The 17418-nt window shown below is 39.4% G+C and overlaps 1 protein-coding gene across 1 annotated transcript in view; it reads right to left on the bottom strand.

Annotated features, from left to right (window-relative positions):
* The window catches only part of LIN28B (lin-28 homolog B), a 121526-nt gene extending 106379 nt beyond the window's left edge, over positions 1–15147 (bottom strand). The window contains exons 1-2 of the mRNA XM_057490218.1: positions 14892–15147; positions 6250–6298 (exon numbers count right to left, since the gene is read on the bottom strand). Of these exons, the coding sequence (XP_057346201.1) occupies positions 6250–6283 (34 nt within the window). The 5' untranslated portion in view covers positions 6284–6298; positions 14892–15147. The remainder of the gene's footprint in view (positions 1–6249; positions 6299–14891) is intronic.
* Positions 15148–17418: the final 2271 nt, after the last annotated feature.

Here is a 17418-nt window from a genome sequence, read left to right as displayed (position 1 = left end):
GTGCCACGTGACTTTGTCAATTACATGCTTTCTTGCTACTAATTTCACCTCGGATCCTTAAGGGGCTGGCAAGAGGAAGAGATAACCAATCGCCATTTCATCTATGCTGACATCAAAATAATTTATGAATGAACACGAAAAATCAAACATGTTATCTTAAGGACAATTTGGGACGCTTCTTTACGATAAATCAGAATGCTGATTTCGGGCTTTTCCTTAAACACAATGGAGGGTCCTTGTGAATCGTCGATTTAGAAAAAACGGCACAGTCATATATGTGCACACGCGTGCCATACACACAAGCCTGTCTAAATAATCTCATTTAGGGGAGAAAAGCCATTTAGATCAAGCAACCGATGTTACGCTTTTTCCCCCCTAAGAATTCAGCCGCTCTAACACCGGTAAACCTGCTCGTTTTATAAATTTCATATTTAATTCAGTTCTTGGAGGAAAATACATAATTTACAGAAGACCTAATCAAACCTAATAACATCGCCATGAAACTTTCGATAATGGTAACCTACACCTACAGCAAGACAAAAGCACACCCTTACCTGACATTTTTACAAATTTAAAGTAAAAAATCCCGCCGGAAAAATTGCTATCACCTACATGTGGTCAAACTGTGTTGAGGTTTATCATTTCGGAGCATTTTGCAGGGGGTTGGTATGGAATTGACTTCACAGGTTTCTCCGCCATCTCTTTCCGGGGGAGGAGATGTGATTAATGACTTCCTAAATAACAGCCCAGTTTTCCAGCGCCTAACGTAGAGTGAACCTCAATCAGTGGTGATTGTTCCCCAAGAGCCGGAGGACGCAGGGCGGGAGGGGGAGGGGCGCGTCGGGCGGGAGGTGATGAGGAGCCGCCGGCACCCGCGGCTGCAGAGCCGGGGGAGGGGGAGGCGAGGGGCGAGAGGGGGAAAAAGGTAAATTCGTATCCTAGTGACTGGGCCCTGACATTTAAAGGGTCCACCACCAGTGGATAGAAGCGTCGGATAAATGAAAATTTAATAACGGATTAGGCTCCTACAGTCCCTTCCCCAGCCCGCCTCCAGTTTCAAAATGCTTACCCTTTACCTTTTAAATTGATTCCAACGATTGTTGATTATTAGATGCTGACAGCACCATTACCGTCCACATTGAATACTACAGTAAATACAGATCACCTAGAAATACTTTATCTCCTTTAAAATATAAAATATCACCACTTTTGAAACATTTACACGCACTACCACTCCTTGCCCCACCCCACCCCCATTTTCTTAAACAAGCAGTTTATGGAGAAACTGTACAGATACCACTTCCCTTCGGCAGGCAGAGCTGCCGAGGCGACCCTCCCCCACCGTACCCGCAATCCCCCGCCCTGTGTCTCCGAACACGTCCACACTCCCAACTCTTAACAGTTTCACACAAACTAAAAACGTAGGGATTCTGCATCTAAAAGATTTTGAAAACCCACATAATGCACCTATTTACACCTACTCCCCGTATGAAACAACTAAATATACTAACTGGTTTACATCTGAAAATTGATGTATATAAATGTTATTTTCAGCTGTTTGTGGTAAAAGGAGATGATCAAGACTGATGAATGTGGAAAGATTTTTCCTCTGTTTCTTTAGCTGTTTCTTAGGAAAGGGGGCAAAGCTTTCTCATTTTATTTATTTGGGGGGAATAACCAACCATGTGCCAGTTGGCAGGCGGGAGAAAGAAAAAGGGTAAAAAATCCAAATGCTTAAGTGTTAACAAACGCTTGAAGCTCTCAAAAAATTATCTGCTAACAAAACATTTACTAGGCATTATTTTAATAGTAGAAATCAACTGATAACACTGACCTGTGGTGCAGTAACTTTAAGGATGGCGTTCCAGGTTAAATATTTCACATACTATGAAATAGAAAAACTTACTTAAAATAAGTTATGTGGTTTTTTAAAAAATATTTTAAATAGAAGAAATACTTTAAAAAATCAACATCTGGTAATAGAAAGACTAAAGATAGTCACTTACATTAAGAGGAAGTGCTATTATTTATGTAGAACTAATTATAAAATTTATAAATAAGCCAGTATAGTTTTGTCACTGGCACACATTTATGGTAAACAATAGTTTATCTGCAAGTTTGTTTTCAATTAGAAAATAGTTTAATCATCAGATCAGAAGCAATATATAGGTGGATTCTAAACCCTTGTTTATCATTAAGTCTGATGAAATTCAAACCTATCAATACATAGATGCAAAGTGTGAAATACCCTAACTGACCCACATTGGATGGTACGGTTCTGAGATTGCCAGTCTTGCCTGATTAGAGGCCTCCAGTATTAGTGGAATTAAGGTAGGGTTCACTGCATTGGTCACTGGGGTCAGAGGTTATCGACTCATTCATTTCCTGAGAGGGACATCAGCCTTTCAAGTTGGGTAGAAGGCTTTTTCCAACAGGGAACTCTGAGAAATCCACTAACATTCATTCACAAAGAATTTAAAGCAAATTCATTTACATGCGGGGTAGGAGGTGAGGAGAGTAAAGAAGGTGGTTGGAGGGGAGAAAGGACTGAAGAAAGGATAGGAGGAGGGAACGAAATTGCAAAGGGAGAAAAATGAAAGAAAGACACACAAAAAAAATCACCATTTCGGGGATATGGCACTGCCTTTTAAATAGGTTCCTCTCTCTAGCCTGCCCCGCTCCTCCCCCAATCTTTGGAGCCTAAGATCATTTTATAAAACTGACCGTAATCTTTTTAAACTCACAGATTGCTTCTTTCACATAAAATAGTCCTATGAATCTCCTACAACGCTTTCCAATTTGTCACCTTCCTGAAGTCTTCTGTTTTTAATTTTTTTCTCATTTCCTACTTGTTTTTAGTACCAGAAAGACCTGCGCTTGACTCAAAACGCATGTTTTGTACTTGTGAAGGCCAAATGTTTTAGTAGCTTGATTGATCATAGTTCTTTCAAAATGTCTGTAAAATGAGTTCAACTAGCTACAAAAAATCGTCAACGCAGAGGGGGCAAAAATCAAGGAAAAATCCCATTCTATATGCCCGTTGGTTATCGAAACCTAAGGTTTCTCTTTGGCAAACGAAGCACACATTTTCTCGGCCGACGTGGTTTTTCTGTTTTTCAAAATCTCCACACTACGATGCAAGGAGCCGAAAGAGGTGCCACCGCCCACCGTCGCAGCTCCCGACTAGAGGCACCGGGCGACTTCCACGACCGCAGCCACAACGCTCCGGTTCTTCCTAAAACCGGGAGGAGGGGCTGCGGCGCGGAGCGGGCGCGCGCCCCCCACGCTTCCCCCGCGGGGCCGGGGTCCCCGCGCGCAGCTCGCGCCTGGTCGCCGCGACCCCGGCCCGCGGCGCTGCGCGTCCCTCACCTCCCGCCCCCCGCAACTTCCTCCGCCGGCGCCCCCTCCGGCCGCCTCTCCCTCGATTCCCACATCACCTCCTCCTTCCTCCGGGCCGAGCCTTTCCAAAGGCGGCTGATGATTGCTGCCTAATTGAGGGGCTTGTACATGTGTCACTTTGTCCCGAGAGCACCGAACAAAAGGAGCCCTTGCCTTCACCGCCGGGACGGCAGCCCTGGGCGCAACCGGGTCCTCGCCCGCCTTCTCGGACATATATCACTTGTGATCTGATCTCGGCATCCGTGAGATGTCAGCGGCGGCGCACGCGGCGCAGGGACGCCAAGGGCGGGGGGCCAGAGGACCCGGGAAAACGGCCCCCACTGCCCGGGCGGCCCTGCCCGCGGCGGAGCCGTCCTCGGCCCCGGGGAGCCGCGGGGCGCCTTCGGGGGCGCAGAGTCTCGGCGGCGGGGCCGGCGTTCGGGAGCCCGCCCTGCCGCCGCGAGGTGTCCCGCCTGGAGGCGCGGGCCGCACGTCGGGCAAACTCCTCCTGCCCCCTCTCCCCGCGCTCAGTAAGCTACTTGGCTGGCCAATGACTTCCTTCTAATTCTCACTCCATGGAGTCAAATGAGTGCGGCACTCGGCTGGTGCGTCCGTCTTACAGTGGAGGCACTGCAGAACGTGAGGGCATTTCGTTTTTGTTTCCAAAAAACAAAATTCCGTTTTCATTTAATTTCCTTATCAGGAAGCAAATGCTCTCTGGCTTACCACAATTGTTCCAATTTGAGAATTTTTACACAGCTGTAAAATTCTCTTTTGAGCTTTTCTTTAATATTTTCTTAACACATTTCCCAAGATCTAATTAAATTATGGAAATTCAGGAATTGATTGGCATTAATCAACTGAAATTTGCTAGACAAATTTCCTTCACGTTTCAAAAAAACAAGCATTTGCAAATGTCCCCTTCTTTATGGTCAGTTATGTCTCAGCAAAGTACTTATAGAGAAACAGAATTAATTGAGAAAAGGGGTATTATTTTAAGACCACCGTTTTGTTCAAAGTTTCTTTTTAAAAATCTGGAATAGCAAAAAATACTGTTCTATTAACATATTTCTCCCCCAAGGAAAAGGAATTACTTATTTTATATGCTACTCCCAAATATATTCTAAATTGGACTCAAGAAATACTTAAATGATTTTAATTAGAACAGCAATAGATTAAAAAATCATTAATAAGCATTACATTACTTTGCCTAGAATAGCACAAAATGAATTTAATTTTTCAAAGAACAATGAGTCCGTATTTTTCACCTGTTCTACTTGAACATTATGCTTCAATAAAAGATCTTTTTTAAGTAAATATTGTCTGTAGAAATGACACTAAGTAATGTACACATTCTTTCTCCCTCTCTCAAAGCAATGAAAGTTTGTTCTTTATAATTTAACCTTATCAAAGGAAATAATCAACTAATATGAGTGTGGTCAGTTCCCAGGTATTTCTTACAGTATTTTTACTTTGGAGGAAGGAGATAGGTACTTGGAAAATGGGAAGAAAAAAGAACAGTGTGGGAGCAAAAGATGGGGCAAGTGAGAAGAAATCTCCCAGTTTTAAAGGTGCCTGTGCGGGAAGCAAATGTGTAGAGAAAAGGCATCCAGCTAGAAACTGGAGGCGGGAGTTCTGGTCCCATTTGATGAACTTATGACCCTGGGCTAATCATTAAGCTTCTCCGGGTCTCAGTTTTCTCATCTGCAAAGAGAGAAGACTGGACCAGTTGACGTCAAGTCTTTCAGTTTAAATGTAATCTCTAGAAATAACTTTTCTTTTGGTGAAAGTGGAATCTCTCTCCAGCCAACCCCTTTTCAATCACAAGGAAACACAGACATGAAACTTTATTGCAGTCACTTAACACATTGGTGTTAACATTATTTCCCAACAGAAAACAAAAAGGTCTCTGGACTGCCTCCAATTTGCCCCCACAATCACTAGTAAGGGGAAACCAGTTAGTAAATTAAAATATTGAGGCAACTTCTCAGAATCTTCTTTTTCATGATACCCATTAGAGCATCATGTCCACGCCAAAGGATTCATTCTAGAAAAAAGTACAGTGTTTGTCAAATGGCAATGCCTATCAATGGTTTGTTTCCTCATTAAACATTTTCATCCCTACTACCTTCCTCTTGCTACCTACAATCCTGTTTGATAAGCTTAACAACAGAATAACATCTTTTTACTTTTTACTTGTACTTACTATTGCTCATAAACTTTGCTATATCACAGCTTTTAAGTGTTTTCAAAGTAGTATTTAATCAAGTGTAGAGCCAAGATATTCATCAGAACAGAAGCCAGAGTACTACATTTATCATCAAATAAAATTGTTAGTGAAAAATACGGTGTTTTAAGTTTTGAGTTAACTTTGACAATATAAAAAAAATTTTTTTATTGGGACACTCCCTAATTCTCTGAAAAATGTCTAGTATATTTTGCTATTTATGTTATTGTAAATTCTTTGAAAACAGCACCACACCTCTGTCTTTAAATTAATCCAGAAGATATTTGTGAGCGCCTATTTTAACATCAGAGTCACAAAAATGAACAAGCCACGAATACTTTTCATCCAGCTCCGTAAGCATTTAAATACCTATTATCTATCTTGCCTGAGTTATGGAAGAGGGAATCATAAAATTCAATATTGCTAAAATCAGGAGGAAAAAGAGTTAATTAGAAGAATTCACTCAGGCAGCTCTGGAGGGAATAATAAAGATGAAGTAATCTGGAGTGCAGCAGGACATGGTACCCACCTTCTTGCCAAAGTGCAGAATTCCTGAAGGCTGTCAAGTTCTCTCAAATGCCTCTAGTAATCTCTTAAGACATAAGTAAAATATTTAATTGAAAAAAAAAAAAGACAAGACTAACCTGGGGCTGATGAAACCTGGTTGAATGGCCTCATCCTCTTCTGAAGAACCTAAAATCAGAGAGCTGGAGTCAATACTACATTAATTGCCTATTTAATTGCCTCTTCTTTAGCTTAATGGCTTATTAGAAAACAATAAAATGGCTAGGTTTTGACTCTGTGAAGTGACCTGTAAACTTTTTTATACTATTTTAAGACTCACCTAGCAAAATTAGATAACCAATTGGCATAAATTTGCCTTTCACTCCTATTAAAGGACACTGGTTTAAAAACATTTTAAACAAACCGGTAAGACATCTTAATTGTTTATGACCCAATTTCATGAACAATACAGTTTTAAAAGTTTTTAAATGTTTAATTTTACACAGTGATTCAAGAATCCCATTCCTTTTTTTTTTTAACCAGTTAAAAATCAACCCAACATATTGTGTTTCTAGATGAACTCATTTTATTCTCTTCAGATGTATTTTAGAAGACAAGTCCTGAGACTCTAATTGTGAAACTAGACCACTGATACTGGGTCTATTACAAATAATTTTTGGGGAAAATTAGTTAAATAGTAATACATTTAATCATTAAGCATATTTAAATATATCTAATATGCATTAACCTAGATTTTAAAGACCAAAAGCAGTTCTTGTTTAAAATATGAGTACATACTGATGTTTCTAATACATCTGCTAGCAGATGTCACAACACAATAAAACTTGCAATGAAGAGGTCATCCAGGAATGTAGTGATTGGAGGAGTCACTCATGATGGCCAATGCATCATCATTTTTATCCTTGGGTCAGAGTTATGACGGTTTCGAAAATACACTGGTTTGAATATGCATCCACTCACCTGCTACCACCCACAGTTGTCTTTCTTTCCTTAACTAAGTTTTACACACTCTATCTACGGTATCAACTCATGGAAAATAAATCATTATGTGTAAATTCCTTAAGTTGCAACCTAATTTTCTTCTTAAAACAAAATGGAGGCCTTTTCAAGTGCAGAGATCTACTGAATGTTGACCCAATATTCTTCTTACAAAGGATGACAATCCCACTGAGTAAGATTTGAAAGGAAAAGAGAGGGAGAATGCAAACAAAAGGCACATGAACGTCTCTGTACACTAAATCCTGCAGTTACCCTGTTTACAACCAAAAGACAAAAGATAATGGCTGACCATAAAGTTAGCAAAATTCATTATTAAAAACTTATTGAAACAGAGCTTCCCTTTACATCAACTCCATGTTGTTTTATTTTGCACATTTGGTTTATGTGTGGGCTGTTTTTAAATATTACACATAAATTTCAGCAAAACCCTACCTCATATTTTTCAGTTCTAATAACCCACAGCCTATGCTTAATTTTCTCTGCTTATATTTACAGAAAAGTTCAAGTCAATATTCTAAAGATGTGTGAAAAGAATCAATAGGGTTTGTAAAAAAAAAAAACTTTAAAAACTCAGATGATAAATTTTTACAGATGTAATAAAGTGAAAATCAAACGGTGTAAGAAAATTAGCTACCTAACAAAATTTAAGAGCTCTAACTATGAACTTCCTGGGTTTAGAGAAAGCCAGTACATTTGCATGATAAAGATGTTCAGATTTTTCACTATCCAAATGCACATGTTTTTTAGTTACTGATAGTTTTAATATTATTTCCCTTCCAAAGGAAAAGCAAGTGGAATTATTTCACAGACAATATACTTTACTGATGTTAAGTAATGTTTTAATTTTCTCAAAAACAAGAGTTTGTAAAGAAAATAGAAGTTTAACTATGGATATTAATATCCATCCAATGTTTACTGAAGAACTGTGAAAAGAGGTAAATCTTACATAAAACGTTCACAATATTAAATGTTTCTCACAATATTAAATGTTTATACTCTTACTACAGGTGACTATTTCTGAAATGAAATAACAATAAAGAATTTAAAGTAATTCTTTAAGTGCATGAATACTCCAAAAAGTTATTTGTAATTTTATACATGGGTATTTTTATTTAATACTATCATTGTTTGTAAATATTAGAAAACAAAAACCTAATTAAAACTTTGATACTGTCGCACACATTTCTCTGCCTCTTCAATAGGATAATTCCTGTTCACCATTTAAATCTCCACTTACATCTCCTTTTCCAGTTGTCCACAATGACTACAATGCCTCTACCTTGTAATACTGTAATTGACTGTATTAGCTCATGAAAATGTTCTCTCCCAACTTGACTTTATGCTCTGTGGTGGGAGGGGTGTATGTTTCAGTCGTCATTGTAATCCGAGCATTCCTTAGTGTTTAATACATATTTTTTTAATCAGTCAATGATTTAATGAGTTTGTGAACCTGGATTGATGATCTCTTGGATGACTTTTATAAATTAGATTGACTTTAAAACCAACTTTTCATAAAAAGAGAATGTGATAGGCAACTAATAATTTGACTATTACAAATGTAAAATATGTACATATAAAGTGATTTCAATCATTTTTATTTTAAACAGACTGTTAAAAAGCTGCCTAACAAACATTATTCATTACACTTAGATTTCATATCTCCTATTAAACTATATAATATTCTTCTCAAGTACTTTACATATTATTAATCCACTACTGTAACTACTTGATGTAAAGGAAAGTGTTTACTACTATGCATTATACACTGTAATTATTTAAAAAGTACCAAGCTGTTAAACTCAGAGAATTAATCAATAAAAAAATACTCATAACATATTACACAGAATTTTATTTCAATTCAACTTACACCATGTTAGTTTTTACTTCTAATATTAATCAGATGCAAAAATTAATTTGGCAAAAAAAAAAAAATGACTTAGCAATCAACAATATTCACCATAAAAGGAACGTTATTTCTTCTCATAATTTCTCAACATTTAAAAAACGTTTAAGATAAATTTTGTTTTTATTTTCAGTATTTTCTAAAATACTGTAAATACATTAGTTTACTAAGTATTTACTTATGTTTATAACAAAACTATAGTCTATTTACAGTATTTTCTAAACTATCATTGAACTAAGTACACATTCTTTGGAAAAAAACAGGCAACACTGGGACTTTTCTTTCTTAAAAACGTAGTTGGGAGAAAAGATTTTAAAAGACTCTTACTTAAAATCTTATAGTAAACATACTACACAAACACCAGAGAAAAATCTAAAGCATATTTACATTCATTATAACTTTAATATAATATACACATATGAAATAAAATATTAAATGTGGAAGTTCAACATGCAAATGAACATGTGTGATTTATGAAAACATTTTCTTACACTGTCCTCCAAAGGAATGTTTAATCTTTATTAAAATACTTCATTGTAATTTTGCAAAATATTCAATAGACTAAATTCAAACGCTGCCTAAGTGAAATCAGGGTAAATTGTTTTGTAATTTAACTGAGCATCCTACTGTATTTTTAGATAAAACTGAAAATGCTGTACTTTCAATTATATACAGGTACACATAATTTTAGAGAAAATAAAAATGGTAAGTATGGAGTATTAAAACAGGAAACTTCATATTTGCTCAAATATTTTGAGCACTATCTTGAGAGACTGATAAAAGGTCTATTTAGGGGAAACATTTCAAAATTGCATTTTTTATATTTCTTAATTATAATGCATTCACTGTTTGTAATGCATTATATAAACACTTAACCTTAAATTGGAGGCTAATATTTGTAATAGCGCTGAATCACAGGGATGAATTTAACTTTCTCAATCTTTTAACAAATTGAAATTTTACTGTTTTCATATAAGATATAGTAATTAGCATTCTGAAAAACTGTAGCAAAAAACAACTGATTCTAGAACTTCAATGAATAATAATTTATGTCAAATGACATATTGTCTAGATTGTTTAAAGCCCTTGACTATGGCAGAAATGTTAATTAGTAAACACAATTCCTTAACTTAAATGTGAATGTTATAACATAATTGAGCTACATACAGCACCGTTGGTTTTGTTGATGCAAGTAGTTTGTATTTTCCACCATATGAAACAATAGTTTTATATAATAAAGCTCAGTCAAGTCATGGTTGAGGTCACACTAGATAAAAGAAAAACAAAGCAATGTGGTTTCAGATTAATAAGAGTCAAAATAATAGCAAAACTCCTGTCTAAAGAAGCTAATTCCATATACTTTGAAGGCCCACCATAACTTTAAGATAAAAAGTCTAAAGTAGCTTCTTGATATGGTTAACAAAACTAATTCAAAGCGAACCTGAACACTTCTAATTACAAAGCTAACGAGAATTTTACTTGATACACAAAGTTTTAATATACATTAACAGTTAAAAAATTTTATCAGAAGAATTTAACTAAATGAGAACTTTCAGTGCATCCCAAATAGTTTCAATAAACATTTTAATATAATAGATGTTTTAGATGCTGCTCACTTTTACATCACTGCCAGTAATCGAATGTTGTAATAAATGTAATATAAATTTTGAAAATAGGATTTCAGCTAGCAGAGATTATACCAACACTAATGCAAAAAGATATAATTGAGTTTTTTCCTAAAACTTTTTTTAAATGTACAAAAAAGGTCTGTTTTTACCCTATACAGTATAGAATATCTTAGTTGAAATACTTTTGTAGGGTCTGAAGAAATGTTACATAAAATAATTGTTTGAAAAATTTAAACATTATATTTCAGTTGTATTCCCAAATAAATTACTAATTTGAAAATATCTAGAAAATTCAAAACATGTTTTTCCACCATTAGAACTGGTCATTCAACACTAAGTCCTTTTTCTGTATAATTAAGCTTTTGTTCAGCCATGAAAAAACTAGACACTGATTGCTTGAAAATGAGCTGCATGCCCTTTGTCCTGGTTTGTCACCTTTGACCCTTAATTTGACGATCCTGCATATCAATCCATTCTATTTTTAGGGAAATAATGTCAAAGTTCTGTGCCTAAAATAGTACTTTTCACTGAAATTTGAACATACAACATTCCTTTTCAGGTAATTTCTACAGTGGTTTCACACCAGTGTTCATTTCACACAATGCAGAACACAGTAAAATTATAAGCAGTGACAACCTAGAGTTTATATCCTGCTTCAAACAATAGAAAATTTCACCAAACTGTTGATTATAATACCAAAATTTGTATTTTTCCATTTAGAAAATTGCTTTTATTATCATTGTTTCTAAGTAGAATTTATTTCCTGAGTGACTTCTAATTTTATTAGTCTTGACAATCACCTGTTTTGATGTTGGTTTTACCAGTGCCAGAATATAAACCTGAATTGAAAATTGTAAATACCAAGTTCCTAGGCAACTTTACAGTAGTGTCAACTAAAATTGTATAGTTTTTGAAAGAACTCTTTGATTGCTTAAATTAGCTTTAAATTCTTGTCTTCATCTGTAAGTGGCAGCTTTCAAAGAAAGAGAAAAAAAACCTCTAGCGTGGATCCCATTGATTTTACTGACATTATTTAAAATCAATGTTATATGGTAAATTAGTATACTTCCGGGATAAAATTTCTCTATCACCATTTCCAGCTGACTTCAATGAAGCTGGGTAGAAAGAGTACACAAAAAAGTACATATGAAATATTTGTGTTTACATCCAACAGTGATGATGTTACCTGAAGCGCTACACAATTTCTGTGTACAGTTTCAGTCAGATTGTTCAGGGACCAATATGGCTGTCTTGGTTCAGCACTATGGTCAGCGACTTCAGAGCGAGTCCTCTTGCCAGAGAAATCCAACACAGTATACATACATGCACGTTAGACAAGTTCCTCAAACCAATGTGATTCCCTATTTCATATATTCCTAAATATGTTCATATAAATCCATCTTAAGTTTTTAATGTAAAGAATTTTCATTGTTCTGCTAGACAAGCTAGAGATTTTTCTTTACCTTGTGGATCATCAAAAACAGTACATATTTGTACAGAAAACAGTACCTTTGAAAGGCAAGAAAATCAGGTACAGGTTCTCAAGCATTTGAACATAAAAACATTTGTAGACTATAAAAGTTTAAAAGAAAATAAGATTCTACTAATAATTACCAAGTAAGAAAACACTTTAGCAGATCACAAATTTGCAATGTCCCTTTCATAACCAATAGCTTTAATTACTTCTACATCAATTCCTCTCTGAATTTCCACTTCCCTTTTTTTTTAAATCAACTCAGCTATGGATTAAGATAAATGTTGAGAGATCATTTCCTGACTGGAGCTTTTCAACATGTTTCCCAAATTAGGTCGTTAGGAATAGCGCTTCAATTAAAGAGATATCAGTCCTATACCTGAAGGCTGTCATGCACATATACAGATATATATTGTTTACCAACTTGTTTTTCCCTTAATGATGGCTTGTAAATTATAATAGCAGTATGTTACAAATACCAAAAAGAGTTGCGGAATCAGATTCCAAACATCATCAAACTATCAGGTAAGATCTGTTAAGTCCTCCCTTTCTTCAGAGTAAACAGGGGGAAAAAATTATACATATCTTCTTCACTTAACTAAAATTCTGGTGGCTTTGTGGAATTTACAAATGAAACACACTTTAAGTCATTGTGAGGTCTAACTTTGAGCAGTACTACACCAAAACTCAGCCTGCTTCACCTACAAAGTACAGTTAACCCTATTTCCCCCATAACGTGGGGTTTTTTATTTAAATTCTAATTTCACAGCAAATTTTTCATTGTTTATGAAATAAGTTTGAAACACAGTCATATAAGAAGGCACTTTAGAATTTGACAAAGATTAATGAGAGTTGATCCTTGAATCACTGGGTTCCAGATCTATTGAGAAGCACCTATAAACAGTTCTAATAACCAATATGCATATGTTGATTCAGATCTTTAAATTCTCATGACATTTTATTATCAAGCAAAGATTAACTGATCCCATTTGTAAAACGGAAAAGTCAAATAAAGCACTTTATTCATTTGTAGTATCTTCCCCTCCCCACCAAGTACTAGAAAAAGGCCTGTGTCAGTTTAATTCCTAAAGCTCTTTAGGACATTTGGGCACACCGCATTGTCCTACTTCATACATTTGGAGATAATTTGGGAAGCAAGAATTGTCTCCCAAATGGGTAAGGGCCTCATTATTCATTTAAGTGGAATAACGATTATTACATACTCTGTGGTTAATTTGTAGTAGGACTCCTCACTCCTCTATCAAATTTGTGCTGATCCATAGCAGGAAAAAAGGCATAAATTTCTTAACCATCCAATTTATATTCTGAAAATCACATAAAACTGGCATCAATTTCCAGAAACTCAGTTTTTAAAAGTTTTCCTGAAATCTTTCACAGAATTAAATTGTAATGTTTTATAACTTCTTGTTGGACTTACCATTTTGCTTTATCAACTGATGCATTTTATAAAGCATTTCTGAATAGCTAAATATGGTAGTAATCCTAAATATCTGCCCCTAGCTAAATATGGTAGTAATCTGCACAAAAGAAACAGGATTTTTTTTGGATCAGAACAAAAATCACTTCAAGTCATATTTTTCCAATAATGCTGTAAAATGTTTTAAATGCACTCTGATACTAGTTGTCATGCGTAATTTGAACTTGCAATATCTGTGACCAAGAAATAAAAGCTACAATAAAACACAAGCGTAATTTACTTTTCCCTTCCGTTAACAACTATGAGTACAAATATCCTCCCTGGAGAATTTAGTTCTTTGAACAGTGGTAATAATACCTGGAAACCTTACAAACCTACGGATGAAAACCAACGCACAAAAAGCACAGAAAGGAACTCAAGGCAACACAGGAACCTAAGATTGCAGCCTGTGTTCCACCAAACAATTCAAAATGGCGGATATTACTTACATTTAAGAAATTTCCGCAATGAGGACACTAAATACATACTGTAAGATGTTACTCGAAAACACTCAGTGTTTACCAACGTGCAATTAAAAAAAAAAAGTTTTTGGAGTACAAATCCTCGTAACACGCCCGCACGCAGCGTTCCGGTCGGTCAGTTAACGCTCCTGCCGATGGATCGTTTCTTCTTTGCCGTTTCCTTTCCAAAAGCAACCTAAACCCGAGTGAGTTTTCCTGCGTTCTCAAAGCCTTGCATCTGAATTCATTTATTTACATCTCCGACACCGCAGCAAAAAGCAGCCCCGACGCCTGCCGGCCACAAAGCGGCTCCGCGGGCGGAGCAGGTGCGGACGCCCCCTGGCGGCGCGCCCCGGGGTCCCAGGCGCCCGCCGCGGCCGCGCGGACCTCACGCCGGGCCCGCGACCCGCGTGCACAGGGGCCGCGAGCCGCCCGCGCGGCCTCAGCCCCCAGCCCCGCCGGCCGCCGGGCTGCGAGCCCCGGGCCCGCCGGCTCCGCCGCGCCCAGCAGAGAGAGAAAGGTGTGAACCCGGAAGTACATCGCCCGCCGCCTCTCCGCGCTGACAAGGGGGCAATAAACCAGGGCCGGCGGAGGAAGGACGCGGCGCCGGCCCCGCACGGCCGCTCGCCGCGAGCGCCGGCCCTTCCCACCGCCCCGTCCCTCCCCGCCCCGGCGCCCGCGCTCCCGTCCCTCCCGCTGCGCGGCGCCGAGCGCCCCTCGACGTTGCTCACGTGCCGGCGCCGGGGCCGCGAGCGGCGTCCGCACCCGCGCGCATCCCCGGCCTCCCTCGCGCTCGGCCGGCCGCGGGCGCGCCCTTACCTCCGGTGCCTCATGGTCGCGTCGCCGGCCGGGGCCGGGGGCCGAGGGCGGGACCGCGTGCGTGCCGCCCAGGCCGGGGCCGCGGGCGCGGCGGGGCCTGCAGCCTGTCCCGCCCTGAGGGGGCGCGGCGCCGGGGCCCGGGGCGCGCGCGCGCGGCGGGGCCGGAGGGTCAGCACATCGCCGGCCGGCGAGGGGAGCGGTGCGGAGGGGCCGCAGCCAGGACGGCGCTCGGCCGCGAGTCCGCTGTCGCCGCCGCTCCGCCGCCGCAGCCCGGGGCGGAGGGGGCCGGCCGGGGAGGGGGCCGCGGGGCGCGGCGGCGGCGGCGGCGGGCGGCTCGGCTCGGGCCCTGCGTCAGCCGGCGGCACGCGCACACCTGCCCGCCGCCGCGCCCGGCCGCGTCATTGGCTGCCGGCGCCGGGAGCGCGAGATTGAACTTCCCATTCATCCTGGTCCGGGGCGCGCGCGCCCGGCGGTGGCGGGGTTCCGCCCGCCGGCTCCCGGGGACGCGCGCCGCCTGCCGCACCCCCGAGGCGCGTCCCCGCGCGGGCTGTGGGCGCGCACGGCCGTCGCCGCCGGCTTCCCGCGGAGGCTCCCAGCGAGCGGACCTGCCCCCGGTGTCCGGGCGCGCAGCCGGGGGTCTCGGGCCCCAGCGGGCGGTCGCTGGGGTGCGCTTGGAGGCCGTCGGGCGTGGGACTGAAAGAAGGTGCCAGTCGTGCCCTCGGCCCGCGTCGTCGTCCAAACTGCATGCTTTGAAGTACCACGAGATAGTGAATTCCTAACTGCAATTCCAAGTAACAGTTATGTCTCCGAATCCAGCGAGCGTGGTAAATAGTGTCGGAAGTTGGGGAGCCTTCTATCAGCTGTATTCTCTTGCACTTTCCCACATAGTGAATGACCTCAAATTGAATACAAACATTATCTCACCAAGTGCTAAAAGATCTGTGGCCAAAAATACTGTGATATCTTACACCTAACCTTGCTATTTTGGTATATGTTCCCAAAGTGTCACTGCCTTCTTTCCTGTTATTTTCTACTTGATGACTTCATAGTCCTTTCTTGTCACTCATAGTTTCTTTTTATACTCTCAGAACCAAATAGTCCTGGTCAACCATTGGCTGACCTGCTACAAACAACATAGCCTTGTCACCTGTCATCTGGTCTGACCAGATACAGGATACAGGCGGTCCTTGACTTACCATAGTTCAGCCTGCGATTTCGGCTTCAGATGGTGCGAAATTGATACTAATTCGTAGAAACCATACTTTAGATCTTGATCTTTTGCAGGGCTAGTGACAGGCCATAGGATGCTTTCTCCTGACTTCGGCAGTGGTGGCAAGTTGCACCTCCCAGTCAGCATGTATCCTGAGAGTGAACAACACACTTCGAACCATTCTGTATCCATACAACTATTGTTTTTTCACTTTCAGTAAAGGATTCAGTAAATTACAAGAAATACTCTACACTTCATTATGCAACAGGCTTTGTGTTAGACGATTTTGCCCAACTGTGGGCTAATGCAAGTGTTCTGAGCACATTTAAGGTGGGCTCAGTTAAGCTATGATATTTCGTAGGTCAGGTGTATTAAGTGCATTTTCGACTTAATGGTATTTTCAACTTAAGATGGATTTATTAGGACATAGCCTCATCCTAAGTCAGAGAAGATATGTATTTGGTAGAACTGATTAAAAGGATCAATACTTAAGCGAACTAAAAACTAGATGTGTTCAAAAATAAAAATATGTATAGGGTATAAAAACAAAGGTTGCAAAGTTTAACCTATGACTAAAAAGTATGTCTCCAAACCATTGCTGTGTAATGATGACTCTATATTCTCTTCTAATTCCTGGGTTAGGATTAGGAAACCAGTTCATCTTTCTGGAGTAACCATGGTCTAGAAAAAACATTTCTGGCCTGGAGGGTAAGATAAGAGCAGATAAGCTGATCAGAAGCAAAATTCCGTTGTGATTCCCTAAGAATTTTCCAGATTGGCTATGTTAGGCATATTCCCTAGATGGCTGCCCAGCTTTCCATTGAGCCTGTGTAGAATGTGACTGTAAAGATGCCTTTTCATTGACAAGCACATAAAGTATTTCTTATATTACTCATTGAGTAACACAGAGGATTCTTTTAGATACAGTTCTTAGTTATAACCATTGTATCAATCAATTGCAATTGATTTGTTATAAGGCTACATATTTTAGATTCCAAATATAATTTAGTAGAAAAGGATGCAGACATTGAGCACTACAAATAAAAAAACAGAGCAATTAATTATATATCACCATCTGAAATATGATGTCCTTGACTTAAAAGCATTATAGTAATTTTTTATTTATGAGCGGATTACAAATGATGCACTTACAGAAAGGGCTTTCTTTTTTTTTTCAGTAACTCTGTCTTTTAGGTCCTTTATAAGAGCTTAGATATGTTTATGTAATACCTGTTTAAAGTCCTGAGAAGAATTGAAAACAGAAAATAAAAATTAAAACAGATTAAAACTAACATGAAGTTGGTATACCAAACAATC

The sequence above is a fragment of the Manis pentadactyla genome, chromosome 12 (genome assembly GCF_030020395.1).
Source record: "Manis pentadactyla isolate mManPen7 chromosome 12, mManPen7.hap1, whole genome shotgun sequence".
NCBI classification, from domain to species: Eukaryota; Metazoa; Chordata; class Mammalia; order Pholidota; family Manidae; genus Manis; species Manis pentadactyla.
This window is presented reverse-complemented; position numbering and strand designations above follow the sequence as displayed.